Raw genomic sequence first — 24823 nt, forward strand, 5'->3', positions numbered from 1 at the left:
GACATCCTGGGTTTTACCTTCACACCATCTTTTATTCAAGGCTTAAACTACATCACCTCCTGCTCTTCCTCTCCTCTTCCAAAGACACAAACAGGAAGTTCACTGAGAAATTCAGAATGATATTTTCAAATGCTCAACAATGACACCTGCATAGTACTGGGAAATGTTTAATGCAGTGTGTAGTGTCTAGTGACTTCAGCACTGTGGGCATATTCAATATTTTGAATATGAATGTCTGGTACAAAATCCAGCGTAATATTAACACAATATTGAATACATTATCTTGAAAAAAAGAACTGACAGTGATAGGTTGATAATATTAATTTATGCGTTAACACAATAAAAGGTAACAAAATAATACAAACAAATAAAGCATTACCATAAATACAATGAACCGATAAATTATTCATAGTTACTGTCACTTTTTCTGGATTTGAGACAGTATCATTTTCATAAGGCAATCAGCAAACAAGGCCAGTAAAAATACATATGTTGTAATTCAGACAGTAAAGAGGGTTGTTTTTAACAAATTACATCAAAGATGCTCAAGGGCTCCATCAGTATCATTGGAAGACTCAGTATGCTAGTGAGCAAATGTCATCTCTGTTTAATATGCCTTATGGGAGTTCAGTTTGACAAAAAGCTGAAAAGGATTTGAACAAAAATATTGGTGATGCATTTAAAGATATAAGAAAGTCTGTACAAAAAGTATTGAAAAAAAAGAAATGTTTGTGATAATAATTCAATGCACACATTATTCTTCTTTGCAAATCTAGGATGCAATAACACCAGAGGATCTTTGTTTTCATTGGTGACCTTTTGAAATGAGTCTGCAACAATCGTATAAAACTCTGTCTCGGAATACAGAATGAGCTTTCAATCTAACCTCTATATCTAGATTTAAATGGCCTTTTTAACATAATCACAATTATGGATTACTATGGCCTGCTCGTTCACTACAAATCCCTCCCTTACAAACTCCGTAATGCATAGGACCATGGGTGAAGTTTCAGTTAACCAGTAAAAGTAAAGTCATCTTATACTTTATATACTACAAAGGATTAACATGGCAAATTAGTGTAAAATCAGTTAACTCTGATTTTTAGACATGGAAATGACATCTGCAAATGACAATCTAGATACCTATAGATACTCAAAGTCATTGTGATGTTATTCTTGTCTCCAAAGTGAAGTATAACTTATTAGAACATCACGCTTTTATCAAAGTGTTACTTTGCACTTGTGAGGTGCTTGTGACAGTATAGGTGTAGACCACACTTCTGAAAACCTTCTACTTCTCACATCTCTGTCTTCATTGTACAGTATATGTAAAGGTAAGAGCCCAGGATCTGGTTTCGACAAGCTGCCAAGTTGTCCACTATTGCCCTTCATCTGCGAGCTGACGTCAGCTGGGATTCTGCCTTTAATGCAGGGTGGACTGTATAGGTAGAATGGGGAAAGTGAAAAGAGGAGAGGAGATAAGCAGAGAGGTATAGAGCTGCTTAGATCCCAGCTGAAGCCCCCTGTGCAGCACCATTTGGCTCGGGCACAGATGTGTGGATTAGCTACTCAAAAACTTGGACACTTTCACTCTCCGATCCTGGGGAGAGAGTCAAATATGGATATGTCCCCAGTGCTCCCACGGCATCACTGCTTCTTTCTTTAAAGCCTTAAAATCTGGACCTGCTTGGCAGTGGGACCTGCCCAACTCTCACTGAATATGTAAATAGTATAAATATGTAGCATTCTTTTACACGGTTTATCCCAAATAACAAAGCAGTTAATAGAGTTTAAGTGTATTTTTTAAACAATGAAGAGTAATAAACCAAACTGTAAATTGACTGCATTTTCTGACAGACACTACAAAATAATATATAGCACTACAATATAATAAATAATATGCAGTACTACATGTACTACTACACAGTACCCACACCACTGCTTTTTCCCTCCCATTCTCCCACCTTCCACCTTCTATTCTTTGGCATTAGCTCTACCTCAGCACACACTGCTGATCTCTCAGTGGCAGTCAAAGTCCAAATCTAATCGGATCAGAGTGCCAGATTTACACAGTTTACTCACTGTGCAGCCTATTCCTTCTTCTTTAGACAGAGGGCGATAAACAAGGTCAGGGCTGCTCCGGTCACGGACACTGACTCAGAGGTCACATTTTTTGCTATGAAAAGCTAATGATCCTATTTATGAGTGTACAATTAGTAAGCTGTGATCAAAGTATGGTGCTAATAGGATTGCTAGGTAATAATAAGGGTCTTGCTAATTTTCCCAAATGGCTTGCCTGAATGTTCATTATCCTAATGGTTTGTGTCTAACCCCTTTTTACCTCTTGCCCAGGTTAATGCATTATATGTGTCATTTTACCTTCAAAGTGCTCTTTTGCAGGCTTCTCTTTTAATGGCTGTTACCCAACCTTTTATCAGTCAGGGCTGCAAAGGTTTTACCTATTGAAAGAATAGAAGAATAGAAAAGAACAGAAAGTTTATTTGTTGAAGCCATTATTACTTTTTCCAATCATTTGTGTGAAGGCAAACAATCAATAAATGATTCCTTTTCACACACAGTATTTATTCAAGTTAAAAGGTGTGATATGTATTTTTTTTGTCCTACAAAAGTATATATTATTCATCATTCATCTTATGCAGAAATCTAATATTATATACAGTGAATTGATATATGACTAATTAAAATGGCAACAACAAATTCAATTCCATTGCCAAAAACCGCTGTGTTTTATTAGACACGTTTCCCCTTGAAGGCATGGTAACTTGCACGCAGGCGCCATTTTTCCACACCACCAATGCTTATTAATATCTACAGTGGGATAACACATGCATCCATTTAGATTTTGATTTGCAATAACTCTGTCAACAAAGCATGAAGGACTCCACTCAGCTGTTCATAGATCTATTATGTTGATGTTTCCCTCCTGTTTCTTTGGAGTACCATGGCTCTTGCATCGACCATCTGTGCCAAAACACCCAAGTGTCCCATATTCTGCTCCCTGGACCCTTTGTTTGGGTTCAGTTTGGGTCAGTATCTGAAAACCAAAAAGAGCAGTAGACATTCAGTGTGTGGACTGGCGCAGTGAAGTGCAAGGCTGTAGGGACCACTGCCAACAAAACAAAATGGAGCTCACCGGGTACTCTATAATGCACGGGTCTATGATGGATCAAGAGTTACTCAGAGCTGATGTTTGGAAGCTTGTGTTTCATATTGGGGTGAACGGTGGCAAAGTGACTCAGTCTCTCTCTGCCTCTATAGCTATACTCATGATGCCTTGTATTTTTCATATGCAAACTTGTGTTTGTACGGGCATTTGCATTGGGAAAGTACAACTAGTGCAAATGTTATTCATTGGATGAGAGACTGAAGATGTCAGTCACGATAATGCACCAGTCTTTAAAGTCCACTACTTAAATTTTTGGACAAAAAGTGGACTAAAATAAAGGCATATATTTTCATCATGGATGTTTTTATTTCACTAAAAAACATGAGTGGGCTTGTATCTCTACAAACCTGACTCAAACATGCTTGTCAACATGGAAATTTTGGATTAAATGTTCCACTATATGGCATAGAACATGGAGAATGTTCCGATGTATGATTTTAACTTTTTATTTTTATGGAATCATGCAGATGAAGTTATATGGCATTGCTTTAATAAATGCACTAGTTTACCATTTTTTAAACCTATTGTCAATTCATATGATATTATGAAATGGTGTCTTTTGTGTGTGTGCTTTCCTTAAATACAAATAGGTGATGGTAAGCCTCCACACCCTCAGAAAAGTTACATACTGGACCTTTAAATTCACTAAATACACCAGTTCCTCTCTTAAATCTTTTTCAGCAATGCCAGTATCAGTAGTTCTTTCCACACATTAGCTAACTATAGGAACAAACATAAGACAATGTCCTCCTGAATGGTGTTTGTGTCAGCTGAGAGAATGGCAGTAGAATGGAGTGCACAGCTCATTCTCCTGTAATAAGACACAGAGCACTTGATGGTTGAGTCTATTCATGATCTTCGCCGGCGAGATGAAAGTCTGTTCTTGACCTTGTGTCCATTATGCACAGTGCCCTTGACAACAGGAGCTTTCTTCATTCCCCGCGGCAGATCCCACTGGCATGAAATTGCTTGTGCGCCGTTTGAAAGGGAGAGACTTCCTGGCTCATCAACCTCCTGACATTAGGATCACAAGTCGGACAGGCCTCTAGCTCATCCGCTCTCGTGTCTTCCTTCGATTTATAATGCTGCTACAAATCTTTACTGTGCTCTTGTGTAGCTCTTCATTTGTGGCACATTTTTCAGGGGCCAAGAGACATGTTTGTGAGTAATTAATCACAAAGGTAGCGACTGCTTGATGAATGTCAGGGTATGGCAGCAGACAGGCGGACGGATTAGCCGGCGTATCCAATCTTGTGGCGGTCTGGTGATGCCACCCCTGCTAATGAAGCCATCTTTGACAAATGCAGCAGAGTGTCATTTGGTAAACATAGAGAGGAGAGGGGAGAGAGGAGAAAGGAGAGAGGAGAGATGAGAGAGGAGAGGCAGCAGAAGAGAGGAGAGAGAAGAGAGGGGAGGAGAGAGGAAAGAAGAGAGAGAAGAGAGGAAATACACACTCAATCCCAGCCTCCCTCTCCTCCCTAACCCTACGGCTGCATCTGGCACAGCCCATAATCTACACTGCACTGATGTGGTCCAAATTGACATACCCAAGAGGCTAAAAATGTATTTAGAGTCCCTAATTTGTTTTGTTAAGTATGTGGGTATATTGCAGTGATTGTAATCCGCAATGTTCATTAATAGAGTCGAATATTTAGTTGCAAAGTGATTGTTAAAAACATAATTTACAAAAGGATATTTACCCTTGGAGGTCAATGGGCAATTTAGCTAATTGTTATCAACTCATATCATTTGATACAAAATGCACTTCCACATTCAATTAAAGTTGGCTGTTTAAATGATGTGCTAATTATTTGTGTGGATGAATCAATTACTTTTGTTGATGTGGTGCATAATGCCAAAAAGATCTCTTTGCTATTCTTGTGGATACATGGCACACGATCTGAGCCCAAACAGAATCCCTATAGATCCATTCATCCCCAGATTTTCCATGGGGTTTAAAGCTGGACTTTGTTGGCCAAGCACGGAAAATCTTCATATTGTGGCCACTGCAGCATATCTTGCCAGAAGTACACTGGTCTTAAAATGTACACATAAAATGATTGTGTAAATACAAGTACTTAGCCTTTAATCCAGCGCTTTGTTGATTTTTGCCCTCTAGTTTTATAGTAGTGATTTTTCTGTCCTGTATTTTTTTTCTGGTGGCATTGTCAGCTTTTCTTCTATGCAGTGTGCTATAAAAAGATAAGTGCTGCTCTTACACTTCCCTATTTGTGATGTGAGCATGTTCGTAGTTAAGTAGATCAAAGATTCATAATACTGCGCTCCCATAAGCAGCTTGGGTCCAAATGAAATGAAGATAGAGTTTACCGAGGCTAATTGTATTTCTAAAGCCCCAGTCTCTCCAAGGTATCTCTCTCCATTCTTCTCCAATTATAGTCTGTCTTTAATCAGCACTAAACAACTATTTTCTATAACAAGCATGTAAATATTTAAATTAACAAATGAATTGCCAAGAAAACGCATTTAATATATTACGTAAACACATCTGACTTCACGCCTTTATGCAGCCAAATTATAATAAATGATAGGAAATAAATGAGCATGCACAATATTTATTATCCTAATGGAAGTTGAATAATTAGGTGATTCTAAATGGAGCTCCACACTGGGTAATACGTAGATGGATTGCACCTTAACAAAAATCATTTAGCAACGTCTCAGTCTACCCCTCCCTATAAAGCACTTGTGAATATTAAACACCACATATCAGCAAGTTTCTCTTCACTGGTAAATTGTAAACTGTGATATGCATAATTGTAGTATTCAATGATCAGTGTAATTAGATGGTGGTGGCAAATATCAAGTAAAGCGATCTTAATGTTGCAACTCACGACAGCAATGAGGTTATCAAGGGAGAATGAAGAGGAGATAAGAGAATCGGAGAGGAAGGAGACTGCAGGAACTTGTAAATAGTCAGGGGCTTAGGTGTGACATTTAGGAAATTAACTTTTAATTTGTGGTCTGTGAAAAGGTTTGGTGAACTCAATTAGTCACACTGAAACTATTCGCCCATATTCATTTGGACAATTTAGAACCAATCATGGTTAAGATAACCTTTATTTGTCCAACAATGAGAAAATTACAGTTTTGCAACCCAGAGAACCGGAACAGCAGAAGAATAAGAATATTCAGTCAAAATAAAGATATAAACTAGGGCTGGGAATCATAGGGTCCCTCATGATTCAATATGATACACAGTACATGGCTCAAAATACTATTTTAATCATCAAAACAGTGAATATGTCAAGTGTATTGCATAAACTTCTTTTTTATTTCCACTGAATAAGCAATAAAATAGTAGTGTGTTAGTGTATCATCAAATTGTCGATATTTTTGCTCACCCCTAATATAAACTATTAAAACCATGTCAAAATTAAAACATTGGTTATTTCTTTTACTAGCATATTAGGATATATATAGTATATATTAAGATACAAACATGGTACAACACTGTGCGTTCTGCAAGTATTGTAAATTAGTAAAGCACCTAGAAAACCCAAACTGCATATTTACAGTAACCTTGGATTGGAGAAAAAAAACAATCAAATGATTCTAAATTGGTTTTGCACCTATGTTACATTATACCTCAAGCATATTTTGTTTTACAGGTTTTGAGAATACAGAGCTACAGGATACACAGTTGCTTTAGTTATCCACTCTGTTTCTACGATTCACAGATCATAATAACACAAGCTGTAGGAGCCTTTTGTACATTATGAATCCAATCTTTTCTAAACAAATATGTCTGTATGGAATTCTGTTTACAAATCTATCAACAGCATAGAGAAGGAAAGTAATCAGAAAAATTAAATTACTGGCCAGATTGCCAAATGTCCATAGAGATCTGCATTTTAACAATAGACATTTTAACTGTTTTACGTTTCTATTAAATATTATTGGTCAGTAGAATGTTATGATATCTGAAATACAACAATTCAGCATCTGAAAGTCCCATACATAGAGGGGTTATTAATTATGCAAAATATATATATTTTTTGCTTTCTACCATGTTATAACGTTCCCTCATCGAAAGCCTGCCTGAAGAGGTTTTAGATGTCATGCATGTTTAAGTATTTTAGCTATCTCTCCCAGCCCTGTTTGAACCCTCCTTATGGTTTGCTGTAAGATTCAGTGCAGTGCTCAGCCTACAAGCCTGCGTCACCCATGCTCCCACGTGACAATTCTCCATAAATATACAAAAGTGTGATACAAAACTGTACACAACAACTTGACAAACCTGATGTGATGTGCAGTAGCTTCATTTGTGGGATGGATGCATGCTGATTGTGTTATGATAGCAAAGAGGGTGTGACTTAGTGCAGGAAGCAAACGAAAGGGAGCCTTAGAGTGTCAAAAAGGAACGTAAAAGTTATAAAACATGTTGATATGTTGTTTTTTGGAGAATATAACATTTTCCAAACATAAAATACCTCATAGAAGTAGTCCATGTCTTAATACCAGGATAACAGATACAATTCTGAGGTTACAATGTTAAGCTCTATCATGCTCAAAATCACTCATTCTATTTTTGTATAACACATTACAATAAGTAACCTTTAACAATTGTATCCCCATCTGTCAGGTAACTACTATGGGACCCCGAAGCCTCCAGCTGAACCCAACCTGGTGCAGCCTGACCTCGTGGACCAGGTTCTGTTCGATGAGGATTTTGTCAGTGATGTCCCCAGAAAGCGCACCACATCGGTCAGCAAGATGGACCGTAAAGACAGCGCCGTCCCAGAGGAGGAGGACGACGAGGACCGCCCCCCACTACTCAATGGTCTGCCCGGTCAGTAAATGCCACTGCACACTGTCAGCTAGGGCGTTATGCTCATATGCAAGTGATACGTTTTAGTTTGTCTTCACTATCATGTTTTCATTTCAAAGCAAATGTTACAAGTTATAAAATACTTTTGCAAAAGATTTAATCATCTAAAATCTAAATATATGTTAGAATGTTTTTATCATTTAGTTAGAGATATCCTAAATTATACCTAACTAATTTGTAGATTTGATCTTTATTAGAATCTGTTGCATTCTCATGTTATCTACGTTAGTGCAGTCTGACAGTGTGCCAGCTTGAACCAAGGCCGGGTTAGTCAAGGGAGGGAAGAACAGGATTCACATCTGCCATCTACTGGTAAAAAAAACAAAAACAAAAAACAAATAAACTTATAGATGGTAGCTTGTTACTTGAGGATATCCTTGCTTTAACATCACACCCTCGTTTTTCAGTTTCTTTCTTCATTAATGTATGTATTTATCTATTTACTAAAACTAAACATTTCTTCAGCTACATTGTCTATCACTTTAAAGGTCCTTTTATTGTACAAAACTGAAGCTTGTGAATTTTAAACCTTACTCTAATGTGTTTTACCTCCTCAAAAACATGCCTAGAGTTGAGTTTTGTTTCATTCACACGTTGAGTAATCCTTTGTTATTAATCTATCTACATCTTTGAAGCTCAAAAAAAGCTCTGTTCCATCTTTTGATATCATGAAGTGGTGGTTTTCAAGTTAAGAGCTCTCTTTTACGTTTTGTTCAGTAAAGGTTGGCATTTCAAGAGTTGAAATTATCGAAATGATTCTAGTGAAAGTGTATGTGTTAAACATGTGTGAATTAAAAAAAAAAAACTAACACAACTTAAGGTCTGTTTTTGATGAGGAAACAACATTAAAATAGATAATAAGTGTAATATGGACCCTTTAATTGATGTACTATATTTAAGCAACAGAAAAAAGCACAATACAATACAGATACAAATTTAATAGCACAATTTAGTTTCATTATGCTCTCTTATCTGTATTAATTGCATGTACAGGTTATCTCATTTCACATAATTAGAATGTACTACTCTGAAAATGTTCTTGTCACACAATATGTTATTGTCAGTATACATTCTGTCTGCCTCTAAAACAAGCCTGTTTTTAAAGCCCACCTCAAATTTGAGCTTGCATTATACCTCACTTCAATGGAAAAGCAGCACATAGAACTAGGCCAGGCTGAATATGGTCTTTTTTTTTAGGATAAAACATTGCTTTTGACAGTCATGGCTCAACACTGCTTGCTCAGCTGTACAGAAGCCTCACAAAAATCCTCCGTCTGTTTACCCAACTGCTTTGTCATATTGAAATCAGACGCTAAACACTGGCTAGACATCGAGGATCTCTTTTTATGGACACAAATGATTGGTGGACTGTAGGCAGCAGCTGTGGCAGAGGCCAGACTCCCATAGATGGCCAATGCTATGGTCCAGTGAAAACAGAAGTTAATGGAAAATGTGAGCTCTGAGTATTTTCTGTTGTTGAATACACTGTGCCTATGGTCGCCTCTGCCCCCGCTGTCCTGGCAGTGTCCGACCGGCCCGTTTCATCAAGTGTGACTTCACCCCGCGGTGAACTTGCCCTTTGACCTCCGCCACACTTCAGTCTCTCCCTCATGGCCGCTGCTAATGTGTTTACATGCAACAGGCTTTTTTACTTGAGAGTCTTTTGCGGCACTGTTCTTTTTAATTCAAGCATATTGCATATTTTGTGAAAGAGTAAACACGGATTATATTTTATAAATAGAGGGAGTCATGAATGTGTTTGATGATTGGCTCTACACTTATAATCAGTCCCAAGATGGAATATATAATGCACAACAACAGGTCCCAGTAATATAATATAGAATTTAAAGTTTCTATGTTATGCAAAATTGACTACTGTGAACTTTAACTCTTGTTGATCATCAAAAAACATACTTCAAGTTTTGTTTCATTCACATGTTTGTGAAACCCTTTATTATTCTGTCTGTCTGCATCTCCAAAGCTCCAGATGCTCTGTTCCACCTTGGATGCAACAGCTACATCTTATCTTTTGTTTAGTAGAGATTGGCAATTTCAGAGCTGAAATTACTCAAATGTTTCCAGTGAAGATGTTTGGAGTTTTAAAAACACAGTGGAGCACTTCCTGTATTACCACACATGACATCACTAGATGGAACAGAGTGTTTTCTGTTTGAGAGAAAAACTGTATGTTAAATATGTGTGAATGAAACAAAACAGAATTATGGCTATGTTTATGATGAGGAAAACATTATAACATATATCAGAAGATAACATAATATGGACCCTTTAAAGAAATAGGTAAATTATTCACAAAACATCTTGTGAGTTTCAATTCCATACATTTTTGTATAGGCCAAAATTTCTAAAGCAGTTGTCTTGTAGGGCTTATAAAAATGTTCATCAAACAGTGAAACAGATCAAGCAGAGCACTGACATATCCATAGAAACAAGAAGGTGACTGGCCTCAACCAAAAAGTTACATAGTACACCTTTAATATTCACAGTAAAACAAGAAATGCATAACTGTGCCAGAGCATCCCCTGCCTTAGACCTTTCTTCTTCTTATAAAAAAAAAACAAACTTATGCAGCATTCTGAATTAAACATCTGTCTGTTTTGTTAAAATGTTGAAAACAGAACCACTGCTTGTTCTTCCATGTGTTCTGTCTCTTGGCATTTTTCTATGAAGGTTTAAGGTTTCCTCCATTATAAATCCAACAGATGAAAGGGGACATGGTTTATGCTTTTATTAGGATCTTCTGATGCAAAGCCATGAAGTGCTAAGTGAATTATGGAAGCCATTGTTTGTGTTTCGTGCTCATTGTGGAGCTCATTAGGCAGACCTGTCTTCACTGTAACATGCTGTATATGAACAGTGGCAGTGGCTTCATAGTGCAGTATTATTACAGAGTAAATGCCTCAGGACTCAGGGCTGCTGTAATGGGAATCCTTCTCTAATGCTCTGAGCCACAAAGAACCTACTCGTATGTGTATGGTGGAGTGTTAACTTTTAGTGGCCATGCAAATTTACCACATAAAAAATACAGCCTGAACTCCCCACAGCAAACTAGCATTTCAAAGATCCCCATAACGGGCTCCCATATAAATACATGTTTTTAGCCAAATGTATTCAAACACACTTGCATGGAGTATATTTAGAGGAATAAGTTGCTTTTCAAAGCCTCTAAATGGTTGGAGTTTCTTGTTTTGGTGAATAACATTACCTGTATTACCTTTTGCTGTCAGAGAGCTGTTGGTTTGAGTCAGATTTAACATTAGAATTAGTATTAGTGGTAGTTGTTAAGTGGTGGTAATGGTATTATATTCAAATTTTGTGGCGCCTACATTAGCAAACATTTAATGGTGCAGTAAGTAAGTAAGTAACTTTTCTGATGGAGGTTCACCACTTGCTTGTTCCCACAGAGATGCTTTATTTTTACCTGGCAAGTTCCACATTTTCTTTTTATACATATTAATCTTGTAGATGTTTCTGTTGTTCAAAAATACCTTGACAAACATGCATTCTTACTGTCAGCAGGCTCACATCTTTACAGGTCTGACCTACAGTATAACTTGATCTCGTGGTGTCACTTGGTTGTCTCCATGGAGATCAGTTTAATACCACACTGTGGAACATTCTATTCAAAGTATCAATTTCTCAGTGGAGACCACCAAGTGGCAGACCCTCCACCATAAGTTATACAGTGCACCTTTAAAGTAAAGAATGTAATTTGTTTCAGAAAATGTTGACTCTTTTCTATATTGAATGAAATGTTTTTAGAATTTCTGCATGCATCATCATTGAAAGCTAACTCTCTTTGTGTTTTGTCTGTCTTCAGAGCTCAAAGATGCTGCAGACTGGAGGAAAACTGTGCCCAGTTACAACCAGTCAAGTGGGAACATGGACTTCAGGACATGGAGCTCTCTGCCCCGTGATGACAGCCTGGAGCCTCTACCTTACAACTGGGAGATGGCTTACACCGAGACGGGCATGGTCTACTTCATAGAGTAAGTGTCAGTGTCAGTGTTAAGATAAGGTCCAAAGCACTTTGTCACCTGGAATACTACTGACTCCAGTCAATGAACTGGAAACATCATCTTATGTTATTTTAAATGACAAGACTGACAGCTAACAGTGCAGCCGCTAAAGATTCTTTTTAGAAATGGCAAATTTAAAACCTATATTAATCTATATAATACAATTGCACAAGTTGGGACTCAAGCATGGTAAATGCCATTATTATAATTGTCATACCCTTTTCAAAAACCTTAACCAACAGTTGCTGATGCAAGTGTAATATATTTCTGCAGTGAATATTCTACAACACATCGACAGGCAGGTACACACAATACTCGTCTTACTGTCAGATACGCCAGTAATTAGCTTTGACATAGTGGCATGACTTGTTTTTGATGAACATGACACATACAAGTACATAAAAAATGGGCACAAAGCAGAACCCTGTTGTTGGCAGAAATCAATTAGATGAAATCCACAATTAACCTTTTCACCATGTCACAACAAGCGGCTACTGAAAAACATCTTTAATGCCATATTACAAGTCGAGATATTTGCATTTCTAAAATGCTGTGTGTGTTTTCGCTGGATGGATCAGTACTTTTGATCTGTAACTGTGCAAACACAAAAGCGTTATGTCTACTGTATATAGTATACGGTTATACTTATGTTCATGCATGCATGGCTATACACTGTTTTATTCATATTTGGCTCTGAGCCACTTGTCTCTGAAGATAGCACAGGGCCATTGTGATTTTACTGCTGATTACACACTCCAGTTATTAACTCATTTGAGGCTAAATGAGTTTGTCATGTTTCACATTCAGAGGGTTTTCTCCTTTGCAAAAGGCCACCTAACCATAAACTGGGGAATGTGACATCCAAATTTGAACTCCTGAATTGGATTCTGTTTGATGAAAACAAAGCCTATTCTGGCATAAGGCCTATTTGAAATAAGCAGTGGTTTGTCTGGCACAGCTCTGTGTGCTGCTTGTTTACGGTGTGTTCTGTGTGTTTCACAGTCACAATACGAAGACCACCACATGGCTGGACCCTCGCCTGGCCAAAAAGGCAAAGCCGCCTGAGAAGTGTGAGGACGGAGGTAGGCTCTGATGCTCTATTCAAGCATACACTGATGCCATTAGCACTGTGCCACTGCAGGCATTTACACAAGGGCATACCTCTGTGTGTGGCACATTACATAATCCATCACTTTACACGTTTCACATATCACTAACCAGAATGAATTAGAACATGGTTTCAGGGCGACCTTAGACCAACCTTGTGCTTCCCAGTCACGTGGTCTTATTTTTCAGTCCTCTGCAGCCCCCAGTCTTGTATGAAGACTTCCAGACATGCCTTTTATCCCCAGGATGCTAATGTGGCTTAAGTGCAGGCACATCTAGAGAGTAGCTACAGCTGCTTCCAGCTTGTTTAATGGGTTTTACAGGCAGTCACAAAGTTAGTTGGTATGTTCCTTCTGAAAAGCAACTCCAAAGCTCTCTCGTGCGTGAAGAGCTCTTGTCTGTTTCCTTCTTCCACTGCCTCATATGTTCAGGAACTCATGCCTCCAACTCAGTGAGCCTGCTTGTTCAAACTGCATATCTGAAAGTTTGCTTTAAAAATGTTCTAGGAAATAGAATGGTTCAGATCAAAAACTAACCTTTTTTTCAATTGTATGTTGCTGTCTTTAAACTCCTCTTCTTTCTCTTAACCTGATCTTTCCTTTCTCAGAGTTACCTTATGGATGGGAGGAAATTGATGACCCACAGTATGGCACATATTATGTTGAGTAAGTTGTATTGATTCATTCATTTGCACGTGATTACAAACAGTGCACATATTATCATACACATGACACTCAAGTGCTTTTAGGCAGAGTTTGAACAGGGTATGGCTGCATATTAGAGTGCTTAGTGAACATTAGGGGCAGAGCAGCATTAATCAATACTATCTAAAAATAAACAAATGGATCCAGCGTAACGCTCATTCTCAGTCTGTTGAAGAAGCTTTGAATTATGTAAGATGTGGGGAGGAAGCATTTACCTGAGATTTCGATTAGGATTTTGCCATTGTTGATCAGCGGGTGGCAAAATGAAACTCGATGGGTAATGTGTCTTGACCTGTATATGAAGAGCTGACTGAATGACCTCTACAAACTGTACACATCTGCATCTGCACATATACTACCTGTTTGGATTAAATGTGCTTTCATGCTCAACATCCTGGCAGGAAATCAGTGAAACATAGTAATTATAACAGTGGTAGAGATATGGGGAGATTTTCATCCAGAATGCATGATGTTAGCAATAAGAGGGGGCCACGAAGTGGGGTAGCAGTATGTTGTGATGGGAAGAAAGAAGAATATACTTGGGTATCTTTGCTAAGCTGCAAAGAGAAGGACACAAGACCAGAAGGACACAAGAGAGAAAAAGTTGCCTTTTCTGAACTATCGGAGGGTCAGCAGCCACCTTAGATGGAGTGGCTGCCAGTGCCTCAGTGCAAAATGAGCTTACTGTGAACAATGGCTTTAGTTTGTGTGCCAGAGGGACAACAGGCTGTTTACCTTGTTGTGGAGAAGAGGATGCTACTGGCATTAAGGGGTTCATTTCCTGCAATTATAAACGGATAGAGCTGCCACATAGCAAGGGGAGTTTAGTCTTCTCTCTGAGCCTTATAGTGCCGTTATAGGATTGGACTCTTGAAATAATATGTAGAAAGGTCTTTGTGTCTGGTAAGTACTCAGTTCACTAGCAAGGACATGCCTTAACAATGGTATATGATGAAGATATGTATTGATTATATGGATAGATGTTGTGGTTGAGTAGAGACTCAGGATGAGGGCTCAGCCCAGCCCATTCTGGACCCCCTGTCTGTAGATAGGTGGTCTTTCAAGCTGAAAGATGAACAAGAGACAGAGGGTAGGAGGGAGGGAGAGTGGAGACATGCAGTATTGTTGGGATAGGCCTGTATAAATAGGGCTTCTGGGTAATTAGAGGTGTGCTTGAGGTGAGCTGTGGTTTGCTGAAGAGAATCAGTAGCAAATTAAGGTGTGGTCCTGCTCCTGAATCTCAGTTAGTCATATTAACTCCTTTTTGACAACCACATCATAGTGCACATGTCTTCTTGAATAGTTGTAGGGTCTAATCTATTAATCAGTTTAGTTCTGGTTTAAGTCTTGTCTGGACATTGTGGACATTAATCCTGGTGTAACCAAAATGGATTTGATTTGATTTGATTTAGAAAACAAAAACAAAATCCTTTAACACTAATTCTAAACTTAATGAAAAAATTATTTACATTTATTTGCTAAAATGACTAACTCTAAAACCTACACTTGAGGCTACAAGCAAGTTATATTGTGTTGAATTAATGATGCCTCTATGCCATCTTAGGCCAATCATGCTTAGCTTACAGGAAGAAGCATGAATAATTAATGCATTCAAACTGCTGCAGTGTGTAAACGTGAGTTGCATGTTTTCATGTAAAGTATGTGTGCTGTGGGATTTGCAATCTTTGTAGTTTCTTGAATACAAATCTTGTTTATGTTGCAGTCACATTAACCAGAAGACCCAGTTTGAGAACCCAGTCCTGGAGGCAAAAAAGAAGCTCAACCAGGAGACTCTCAAAAAAGCCAAGGCCGCGTCATCCCAAGGTAACAACATGCTCCCTGCTCCTACTTGCAATATCCTTAGGTTTCAGAATGATGAAAAAAACATAGTTCCCATAGTGAAACGGTAAAAGTCCTCAAAAATGTTGCACATAACAGGAAGCTGAAATCCATGAGTAGGGGCAGAGATAGGCCATGCACTAAAGTTGAAATAAAGGACACAGTGTCAGTCTGCTGTATGTATGGAAAATGCAACTCTGCAAGGTTATTTTTAAGTCTGCCATCTTTAAAAATATCATAACATATTGTGTCTTATCACGCGCACCTCCCATGGGCTTTGGTGACATGAAAATACATGTTCTGGCTGGATCTGCTCGTTCCTGCCTTTCAACCATTCAAAACAACATATAAGAATCACAATAAAATTCCACCTCATCGAGAGATATTAATCAGGAATTATAATAAACAATAAGGAGATCCATTGTACTGGTTCACCCTACAGTTGAATCAGATAAGACAGACCTGTTTTTCTGCAAACAACACCTGTTCATCACACTATCTTTGTATTGGGAGTATATGGAACTGCAAAATGCATTGAAATGCCTCTGTAAATTGCACTGTTCCCAGAGAGACAAAGATTCAGAAACATTTGAGAATTGAAAGTAAAATGATTCTTTCCATTCAATTCGCTGACTATTTTATTTCAACCAGATGTTATAGTTGTCGAAATCATTTTCACCTCTAAAACTAAGATAAAGAATTTGAGCAGGCTCTCTGTAGACCTGGTATGAATAAAGCTATCTTTCTTAACTACAAATGAGCATTCAATGACAACCATTGCGATTCATATTTGATAGATGTAATAATTTTTGTCAATGTGAAAGGGGATAGTCACTAATGGAAATGTTCAAGCTGAATGTTTGTGGGTTTTTCAGTTGGATTTTCCTAATGAACAAACTATATAATCAACAGAGAAAACTGGGTGTATGACTTCATCAAATTAGATTCTGAAAAGTGCTGCTTGGCTTGGTTTCAGTTTTGAAGTGATGGGGCAGTGATCTTGAATGCAGGGGAGGTGTCTGACTTTTAGTGGTGCGGTTGGAAACAGCTGGTAGAACAGGCCGTCAGAGGGCCAGAGCATAATCAGACATCTCTGTGCTCAGGTGGGACAACCCTGATTACAGATTACACAACCTACCGCACTGTCTGGGGCTGCTATGGACAAATCAAGCATCACAAGTTTGCAGTTGCACCTCTGGCTATAACTGTTTTCTTTGTGTAAAAAAGCCTCTATTAGAGACACAATGAAGATTTGATGAGTTAAAGGTGCAGTGCGCAACTTTTCAGGTGGAAAGTCCACCTTATTAGCCTGATTCATCAGCCGGATTCACTTTGTAGAAACCGTTTGACCTTGCAGTGTTAGAATTAGTTCGCTCCACGGTAGGCGGGTACTTTTTATCATTTAACCAATCTCTGCTATTTGGTCATGACGTATGTAATGCACCACTAATGGGGCTAACTGGTATATTAAGCTTTTCCCAAATCCCGTAGGAAGAAGGGCAATAACGTCTTTCCCCTCATGAAATTCACCAAACATTCTCTTTATTCCGGCTTTAATTGCTCGATCTTGGGAATCATTGACAACACTGAATATATGGCTCTTCGCTGATTGGCTGGTGCCTGAATCCTGCACTCCTGGGGTTTTTGCAAACCGTCTTGTGTAATTTGATTTCTGACCTAATTGCTGGAGAGAAATGAAATTGAGCAGAGGCACTAGGTGGCGCCAGCCTGGCTACCTACTTGTCTCCATGGAGATTTCATTGCTTTGCCTGGAAAGTTCCATGGTATGACATTAAACATATCCATCTAGCATTTATTCATTAGGTTTTTCTATTGCTCAAAAATACAATAATTTTCTCTGTGAATCGAGGCAACTCAGCAGATCTGAATTGTAAAGTAGCGTAGTGATTGTCTCCAGCATGATAGATAAATTTAAACTACATTTATACAATGATGGTCTGAACAGAAGGCACAAAAGTGGTGTCCCGTCTTCACTTTTTATTCTGCACTTTGATGAGTATTTTTGGGAGGAAATTTGCATGCATACGGTGACGCAAAAGTGTGTTGAATTCTGACTAGAGTTTTGCATCTTGGACAGTGAAGATGGAAATGCTAAGGCCAAGCATATTCAACTTTTCCACTCAGGAAGGTGGGTTCAGGTTTTTGCATTTTTAAGCCCCACCGTGTAAACGAAACGCACTTCCGATAAAATTCCGATAAATTGTTGTTTTACCCACAAGCGTTCTCATGTAAACAGGCCCTTAATCTGTACTGTGAAACATATTAGACAAAGCAAAAGCATTTTCATGGAGACAAGCAGGTACCTTCACCAGAAAAGTTGCACAGTGCACCTTTAACTCAATGACATAACATGAGTTACAGCCACACATACTGTATATTTTCAATGGAAACATTCTAATTAATAATGTAGTAAATATTTCTGCCTTGTTTAATAGATCACATTCAGGCACAAATTCTGGTAGAGATGATCACCCACTAACCCAAGGCTTAATGGTAGAATGGACATCAGTATTCAGGTGTACAGTTAGATAGTGTAATTGGTTGTGATTGGAGAATCTGTTCTACATGTATGTCCTTTGTAAAAACAATTCAGTACCTCAGTAGATATTTTAGCTCAAATGGTATGACATTAAATTGATGAAAAATGCTTAAAATGCATGGGCCAATTTTGTGATGGTATGACATTAAATCATCAAAAATGTTTAAAATTCATGGGCCAATTTTATCATGGTAGTGTGTGTCCCGCTGAGCACAATATTGCTCTATATTAGATGAAAGGATGCACCATTGTTACAAACTGTTGTAATTTTGCATTACATTTACAGTTATCATTATTCTATTGTGAAGAATCGGGCCCAGCTCTGTAATACACTGGGGTTGCATAAGTATGTAGAGTGACTAGGAGGATTCAAACAGCATGTGTGACTGCTGCGGTGGTTGGTGGTCTTGGCTGTCTCCGGTCTAAACTGTCTCCAGCCCACAAACACTGGCACACATGCTCTTTGGAGTGTCCCACACAGCCACACATGCCCAGGCCCGCTCACTACAATCACTTCCTCCTCTCTGTTCTGTATCCGCCACTCTGCCTCCATTACCTCTGTCTGCCTGGCGCTTCACTCGCTCGCTGGCTATTGAAGTCGACTTTAGTCAGCACAGGGAACGCTGCATTTTCCGTTGTCGTGCAATATGAATGTGATTATGGTAATGCCTGGGTGGACATCTGGACTGCAAAAAAAAAAAGAAATCTGGTAAAAAGAAAATAATACATCACACATTCTTTTAGTTGACAAAAACTGCCGTATAATTTCTCATGATAGCATTTGACAAAACTCTCGCCATATTCATAAAATCTGTGCAATTAACTTCCATCTATCACCTGCTTGTCTCGATCGAGATTTTATTTCTTTGCCAGCATGTTCCACAGTATTGTATTAAGCTATCTTCTGTTTGTATGTAATTATAGATGTCTTTATTCAGATTGGAAAACATGCAATCTTACTGTGAGTAAGCTTGCTAATCAACAAATGTGACCTGTAACTTATCCTGGTGCCATCACATGCGTAGCTCCATGGAGACAGATAAGCTTAATGCCATACTGTTGAACATTCCAAGTAAAAAGGGGCGGCAGTAGCTTAGTTGGTACAGCATTTGTCCATTGATCCGAAGGTTGGCGGCTTGAATCCCGCTATCGACATAAACAAAATGCTGTTGTTGTGTCCTTAGGCAAGACACTTAACCCACCTCACCCCCTGTGTCTGCACCCCCTCTGTCAATGGGTGAATGTTTCCTTGTTGTAAAGCGCTTTGAGTGCCTTAAAGGTAGAAAAGCACTATATAAAAAGCATTTACCAAACTGTGATTATCTTGATGGAGAAAAGTGAATGGTGGACCCTCCGGTAGAATTGTTGCTTTAAATCACCTTTAACAAATTAAATTTTAAGATTGAACAACAAATAATAACTAAGTGCCTAAATGAGTAACTAGATAAATATCAGTCCATTTGTCCTTGGCCAAACTGAAAGTTGTTTTTGTGATGAAATGGGGGCATCAAAGAGAAAGTAGAAAACCCAGAGGACTAAGCAAGGCTTTTGATTTGCAGTACGTATCACTATCTGATGTGTTTTCCAATCTCTCCAACACATTTCATGCGTAACATCAAAGAAAAGCATTCACTGGAGGCTCTGCACGCATCTCATGACCTTTGACACGATCTTCTTGTTTTGACTAATTTTGGTTACATCACAAATCATATTAACTTATTTTGTTGTTTTAGCTAAAAGTTTTGTTTTAAGAGTATTGTATTAGCTATGTTTTGTTTTAGCGAGAAGTTTGAAAGAGCCTGGACTTTTCCCCTGACAGACTAGATTATAAAGATGTGCTTCTGTTGATGTATAGTACACTCAAAAAGAAAAAAGAAATACTGACCAAATGTATATATTCTGTTTCTTTTTCAGTGTAAATATTTTATGTTAATTGGCTACATATATCAAAGTGATCACTGTAAAAGCGGCATTTGCTTTTGAATGCAATATAGCCATTGTAGCAATAAGTTCAATGTATATGGAACCTCCCAGACGCAGCAATAAGGTGACAGTCATTTACAAGCTAGTATGTAATATGTGTGGAAAATGACAAGTGTATTGAGAATTACAGGGAGATTGTGTACCACTGAAGTATAGAACAAATGACTTTGAAATATGTCTTAAAATACATCATCATATACACGTTTTGCAAGAGGGCAGACAGCCACATCACATTTCTTGAATAATGGCTTATAGACTGAATGTGCTCCATTTATTACTGTCAGGTTCCTCTTTTTTAAGCCTAAGCTATTGCAGTCCAGGCTCTAGACGATAATGCAGCAGGAAAAATGATGTGTCCATGATCCAAAGTGCTGATACCACAGGACTGGCTGATAGCGCGGCAGCTAAGTTTAATGCTATGTGACCCAGAGCACCAGTTATCTGCTGTAATGCCACTGCTGCTCCATATTGAGGTTGCCACTGACCTCACGCCACTCCCTCCTCAACTTATAAAAAGTCAGCACAGAGGACATTGTGTTAGCATAGAGGCATTACATCACCACTCCGACACACAGGAAGAAAAAAGACATTACTACAATTATTTAGAATGAATAAAAGGGTGGAGTTGGCTTGTTATCATTGTTATGTTTCATGATACTTTTTGAAAGGATTGCACCAATGTGTTTTTAAAGGGTTCTCACTGGTTTCCTCCCATCATTCTAATACAAGCACCGGATGAAATGATGACTCTGAAACGGAACTTTTATAAACAAGTGTTCTCCCAGTAGAAATAAAGAGCATGGTATGAATTAATGAATGTAGAAGCATCAGATTTAATTACTAGGTGTATTGAGCTTCATGCAAAAGTATCTCTTCTGTTCATAAAAATCCATCGTTTGTAATGTCTGCGCTCGCTATATTTTCATGTATTTTCGTTTTTCACTTTCTGTGTGTAAATGTGTTTCATCCTCTCTTCTGTATTAATTTATAATTAAATTGTTTAATTATGTTGATCCCCAGCATATTATGTGTATAATTGACTTTCAGCATGAAATTGCTGAATTTTGAACAGTATGTATTAATCAGTGATGGCACATTTGACAGCAAATGGCACAGAGCCGGTTCTAACTGTCTGTTCTCTGATATGACATTATTCTTTCTGGCTCTGTACTAATGGATGCTGATTATGTCCAGGTAAAGGGGGGTCAGTGGGCTTCACGGCAGACCCCAGTGAGCTGAAAGGAGAGATGTACCACACAGCTCTGAAGAAGAGCTCTCAAGGTTTTGGCTTCACCATCATCGGAGGAGACCGCACTGACGAGTTTCTGCAGGTCAAGAATGTACTCAGTGATGGACCAGCTGCACTTGACGGCAAGATGACTTCTGGTAAGGAAATTAACATGTAACTAAAATGTTATAAAATCGTTAAGTCTGAGACTGAGATTGTTAAATGGGTTGTTTGTGAGAAGTTTCTGGCATCGCTCTCTCCTCCATGCTGAAAATGAGCACTACCACAGCCATGGCATCGAATCTGAATTCCTGATTAAATGTGTTTAGCCAAACAACACATTTGCTTTATTTATTAATTTTCCTTGTGAGAGAACAACCAAATGACAGATAAAATCATATAATGATACAGAGGGAAAACAAAGATTAAGCCCATCCTCATAAATGAAATATGCAAGTCATTTTACTCTTAATTTCTTTTACACTGACCGCTTGTTGTAGGGTTGGTATGTTAGTAACATAATACAACATGTTCCCAAAATATGCATATTATTTTCTTATATACTGTATAAGATTCTTCAGAATCTTAAATAATCCCATATATCTCTATGCAAAGACAACATCCAAATACATATTGATCTCTGGTAGGTTTAGTGTTTAGTAGACATTTTTCTTACATATAGCATTTGAATACATGAACACTATTAGATGGGATGGGTTAAGAACAATAGTCATTGCTCTGCTGCTCTGTCCCAGGCAGAGTGTAAAGCTTTGTGTCTCATTTGGATTGGTTTGAAGTCATATACCTCATAGTGTAGTTGTTTGGTGTCTGATCATGCCTCCAGGCTGTCTCCCTAAACCAGCAGCTGCCACCGCTTTGTATAAGATGACTATAATAGAGGAACATGACAGAAATCCACACTGCTCTCTCTTATGTAGCTATAGCTTCTGAGGTTTGGACCACAATAGTAAGAGTGATGAAGACACCATAACAGGATTGAATGGAAGCATGGGGATTAAAGGGAGAGGAGAAAAGCCCAGTAACTGCCAAGACGGAAAAATGAAACGGGCAGAAAAAGCAAAATGTGATAATATATGATATAATAAAACAGACAGATGGAAAGATAAATATTTGTTTAACACACTACCAAATTGATCAAAATACATACAGAGTATTTCTGGTTATTTGTTATGATGTCATTACAATTAAGTGGAAAATATAGTGATGCATTTTTTGTCATTTGTGTGCCAGTCCCAAGTCCATAAACTAGATGTTGCATAAAAAATATAGACTTTTGCTGAATGTTTGTGCACATCTTGACTCTTGAGGGGTTAATAATCAGCTGTGCTCCCCAGAAGGGAAAGGCTAAAGGGAGAAGAATGAGTTAAGAAAGTATGACAAGAGACATTATTGACTGAATCATTTGACAGAGCATCCACAGAACTGCAGTGCTTCTGGGCTGTTCTCTGTCTATAGTCGACAATACCAAAAAGATAGAAATGCAGCGAAGCAGATGACAGCAGCCTCTATTATAGAAAGTGCTGGACCACAGGTCTGTAGGGGAATGATTGGGACTACTGAAAACCAAAAGGACCTAGATTTATAACCCACACATTAAACCACTTTTAGATCAAATTGCGGTGAAACGCAGACTTTCGATGGAGGTTCCATCCACAATCAAGATATACAATATTAAAGTTATAAAGAATACAAATATTGTTGCCCTTATATCTTTTTTCTGTATTATCCAATACAGTGTGCATAGCATTGTGGATGTCACCAGTTAGAGTTAGAGAATACATCTATCAATCAGAAATCGAGACTTCTCATTTTTATGCATACAATTTTTATCTAAAATTTTCCAGCTTGTAGTTGTCAAAGGTGTTTGACAAACTGATTTTCCTACCTAATTCTTACTCTTAACTTATGTTTCTTCCTCTGTTTCATTTCAGGTGATGTGATTGTGGAGATCAATGGACTCTGTGTTCTAGGGAAAACCCACCCAGACGTTGTCCAGATGTTTCAGTCTATCCCCATAAACCAGTACGTGGACATGGTTCTCTGCCGCGGATACCCTCTGCCTCCTGATGTGGACCTAACCAGTGATGACCCTCTCCCCCCTCCTCCTCCCCCTCCCTCGTCCCAGCCGCAGCCTGCCCTCCACGGGGGAGAAGTGGTCACTGCCGTGCCCCTCATAAATGGACAACCTCTGCTGGTCAAGGGGGATGTTCTGCATGGTTCCTCTCAAGAGCTCCACTACGTCACCACGGATGCCAGCGGTCGCCCCGTGGTAGCCGCCATGTCCAACGGGAGACAGGGGGACAATGCTGGGACAATGCTTCAGCCAGAGCTGGTCAGTGTCCCGTTGGTCAAGGGACCCGGTGGGTTTGGGTTTGCCATAGCAGACTGCCCGCTGGGTCAGAAGGTGAAGATGATTCTGGACGCGCAGTGGTGCCGCGGACTGCAGAAAGGAGATGTGATTAAGGAGATCAACAGGCAAAACGTACAGACTCTGAGCCACGCACAAGTGGTAGACATTCTCAAAGATCTACCGGTGGGCAGTGAGGTCAATGTGCTAGTGCTGCGAGGAGGTGAGGAACTGTGAACAACCTGTCTGTATCTCCTGTCAATATGTCTGTCCTTATGTCTATGTGTGTCTGTTTCTGTACATATGGGCCTGTCACATATTATTTTAATCAATTAGAGGAGTAAATATAGGTGCATTGTACTTCAAGAAATGTTTATCATTAGCTCTTCCAATCTGAAGGTAGGAGTAATAGAAGAAAAATATTGAGAAAAGACTAGGGTAAAATGTTACATCTTAAACTCCTTAAATTACTCTGTCGAATAGAATATAATATTTTAAAATACTTTCTTCATAGCCTGGGAATTTAATAGATTGAACACAGATGCAGTGCAGTTGTAAACTGAACAATGATTGGCTGAGACAGTTATGTGGGGCACTAGATGGGAGAAGTCTCCATTGTAATTTCATGACTTAACTGCTATGTTATTTTAAAACCTTAATGTGTGCAGGTAATTTTACTTTATTCTAATTTAGCTACCTAATCTTCTAAAATGAAACAAAACCTCATCAGGGGTGCGACTGCACAGTAGCCAAGAGAGATGCAAATAATTTGAGTATGATAAATGTGCATTTTGTTAGTGCGTCATCTCCTACTTGCGTCATGACCACTGTGACTATAAGAAAGAGTTCTCAGCATGAGTATAAACACTGTGACAGGCCTTGCTGTGTTTCTTTTTCATCTATTTAATGTTGTGTTTGAATGTCTTTTGTGTGTGTGTAATTTGTTGTCACTGCAACTTCA

General features: G+C 38.6%; 1 protein-coding gene across 1 annotated transcript in view; it reads left to right on the plus strand.

Annotated features, from left to right (window-relative positions):
• Window positions 1–24823, plus strand: part of LOC110154620 (membrane-associated guanylate kinase, WW and PDZ domain-containing protein 3-like) — a 164266-nt gene that overhangs the window by 128398 nt on the left and 11045 nt on the right. The window contains exons 4-10 of the mRNA XM_055160349.1: window positions 7791–7997; window positions 11875–12043; window positions 13076–13155; window positions 13788–13845; window positions 15608–15708; window positions 21461–21652; window positions 23447–24085. Coding sequence (XP_055016324.1) covers window positions 7791–7997; window positions 11875–12043; window positions 13076–13155; window positions 13788–13845; window positions 15608–15708; window positions 21461–21652; window positions 23447–24085 — 1446 coding nt within the window. The remainder of the gene's footprint in view (window positions 1–7790; window positions 7998–11874; window positions 12044–13075; window positions 13156–13787; window positions 13846–15607; window positions 15709–21460; window positions 21653–23446; window positions 24086–24823) is intronic.

This window comes from Boleophthalmus pectinirostris, unplaced genomic scaffold (assembly GCF_026225935.1).
Source record: "Boleophthalmus pectinirostris isolate CB_2022bp ecotype Guang Dong unplaced genomic scaffold, ASM2622593v1 HiC_scaffold_3, whole genome shotgun sequence".
Lineage (NCBI taxonomy): Eukaryota > Metazoa > Chordata > Actinopteri > Gobiiformes > Gobiidae > Boleophthalmus > Boleophthalmus pectinirostris.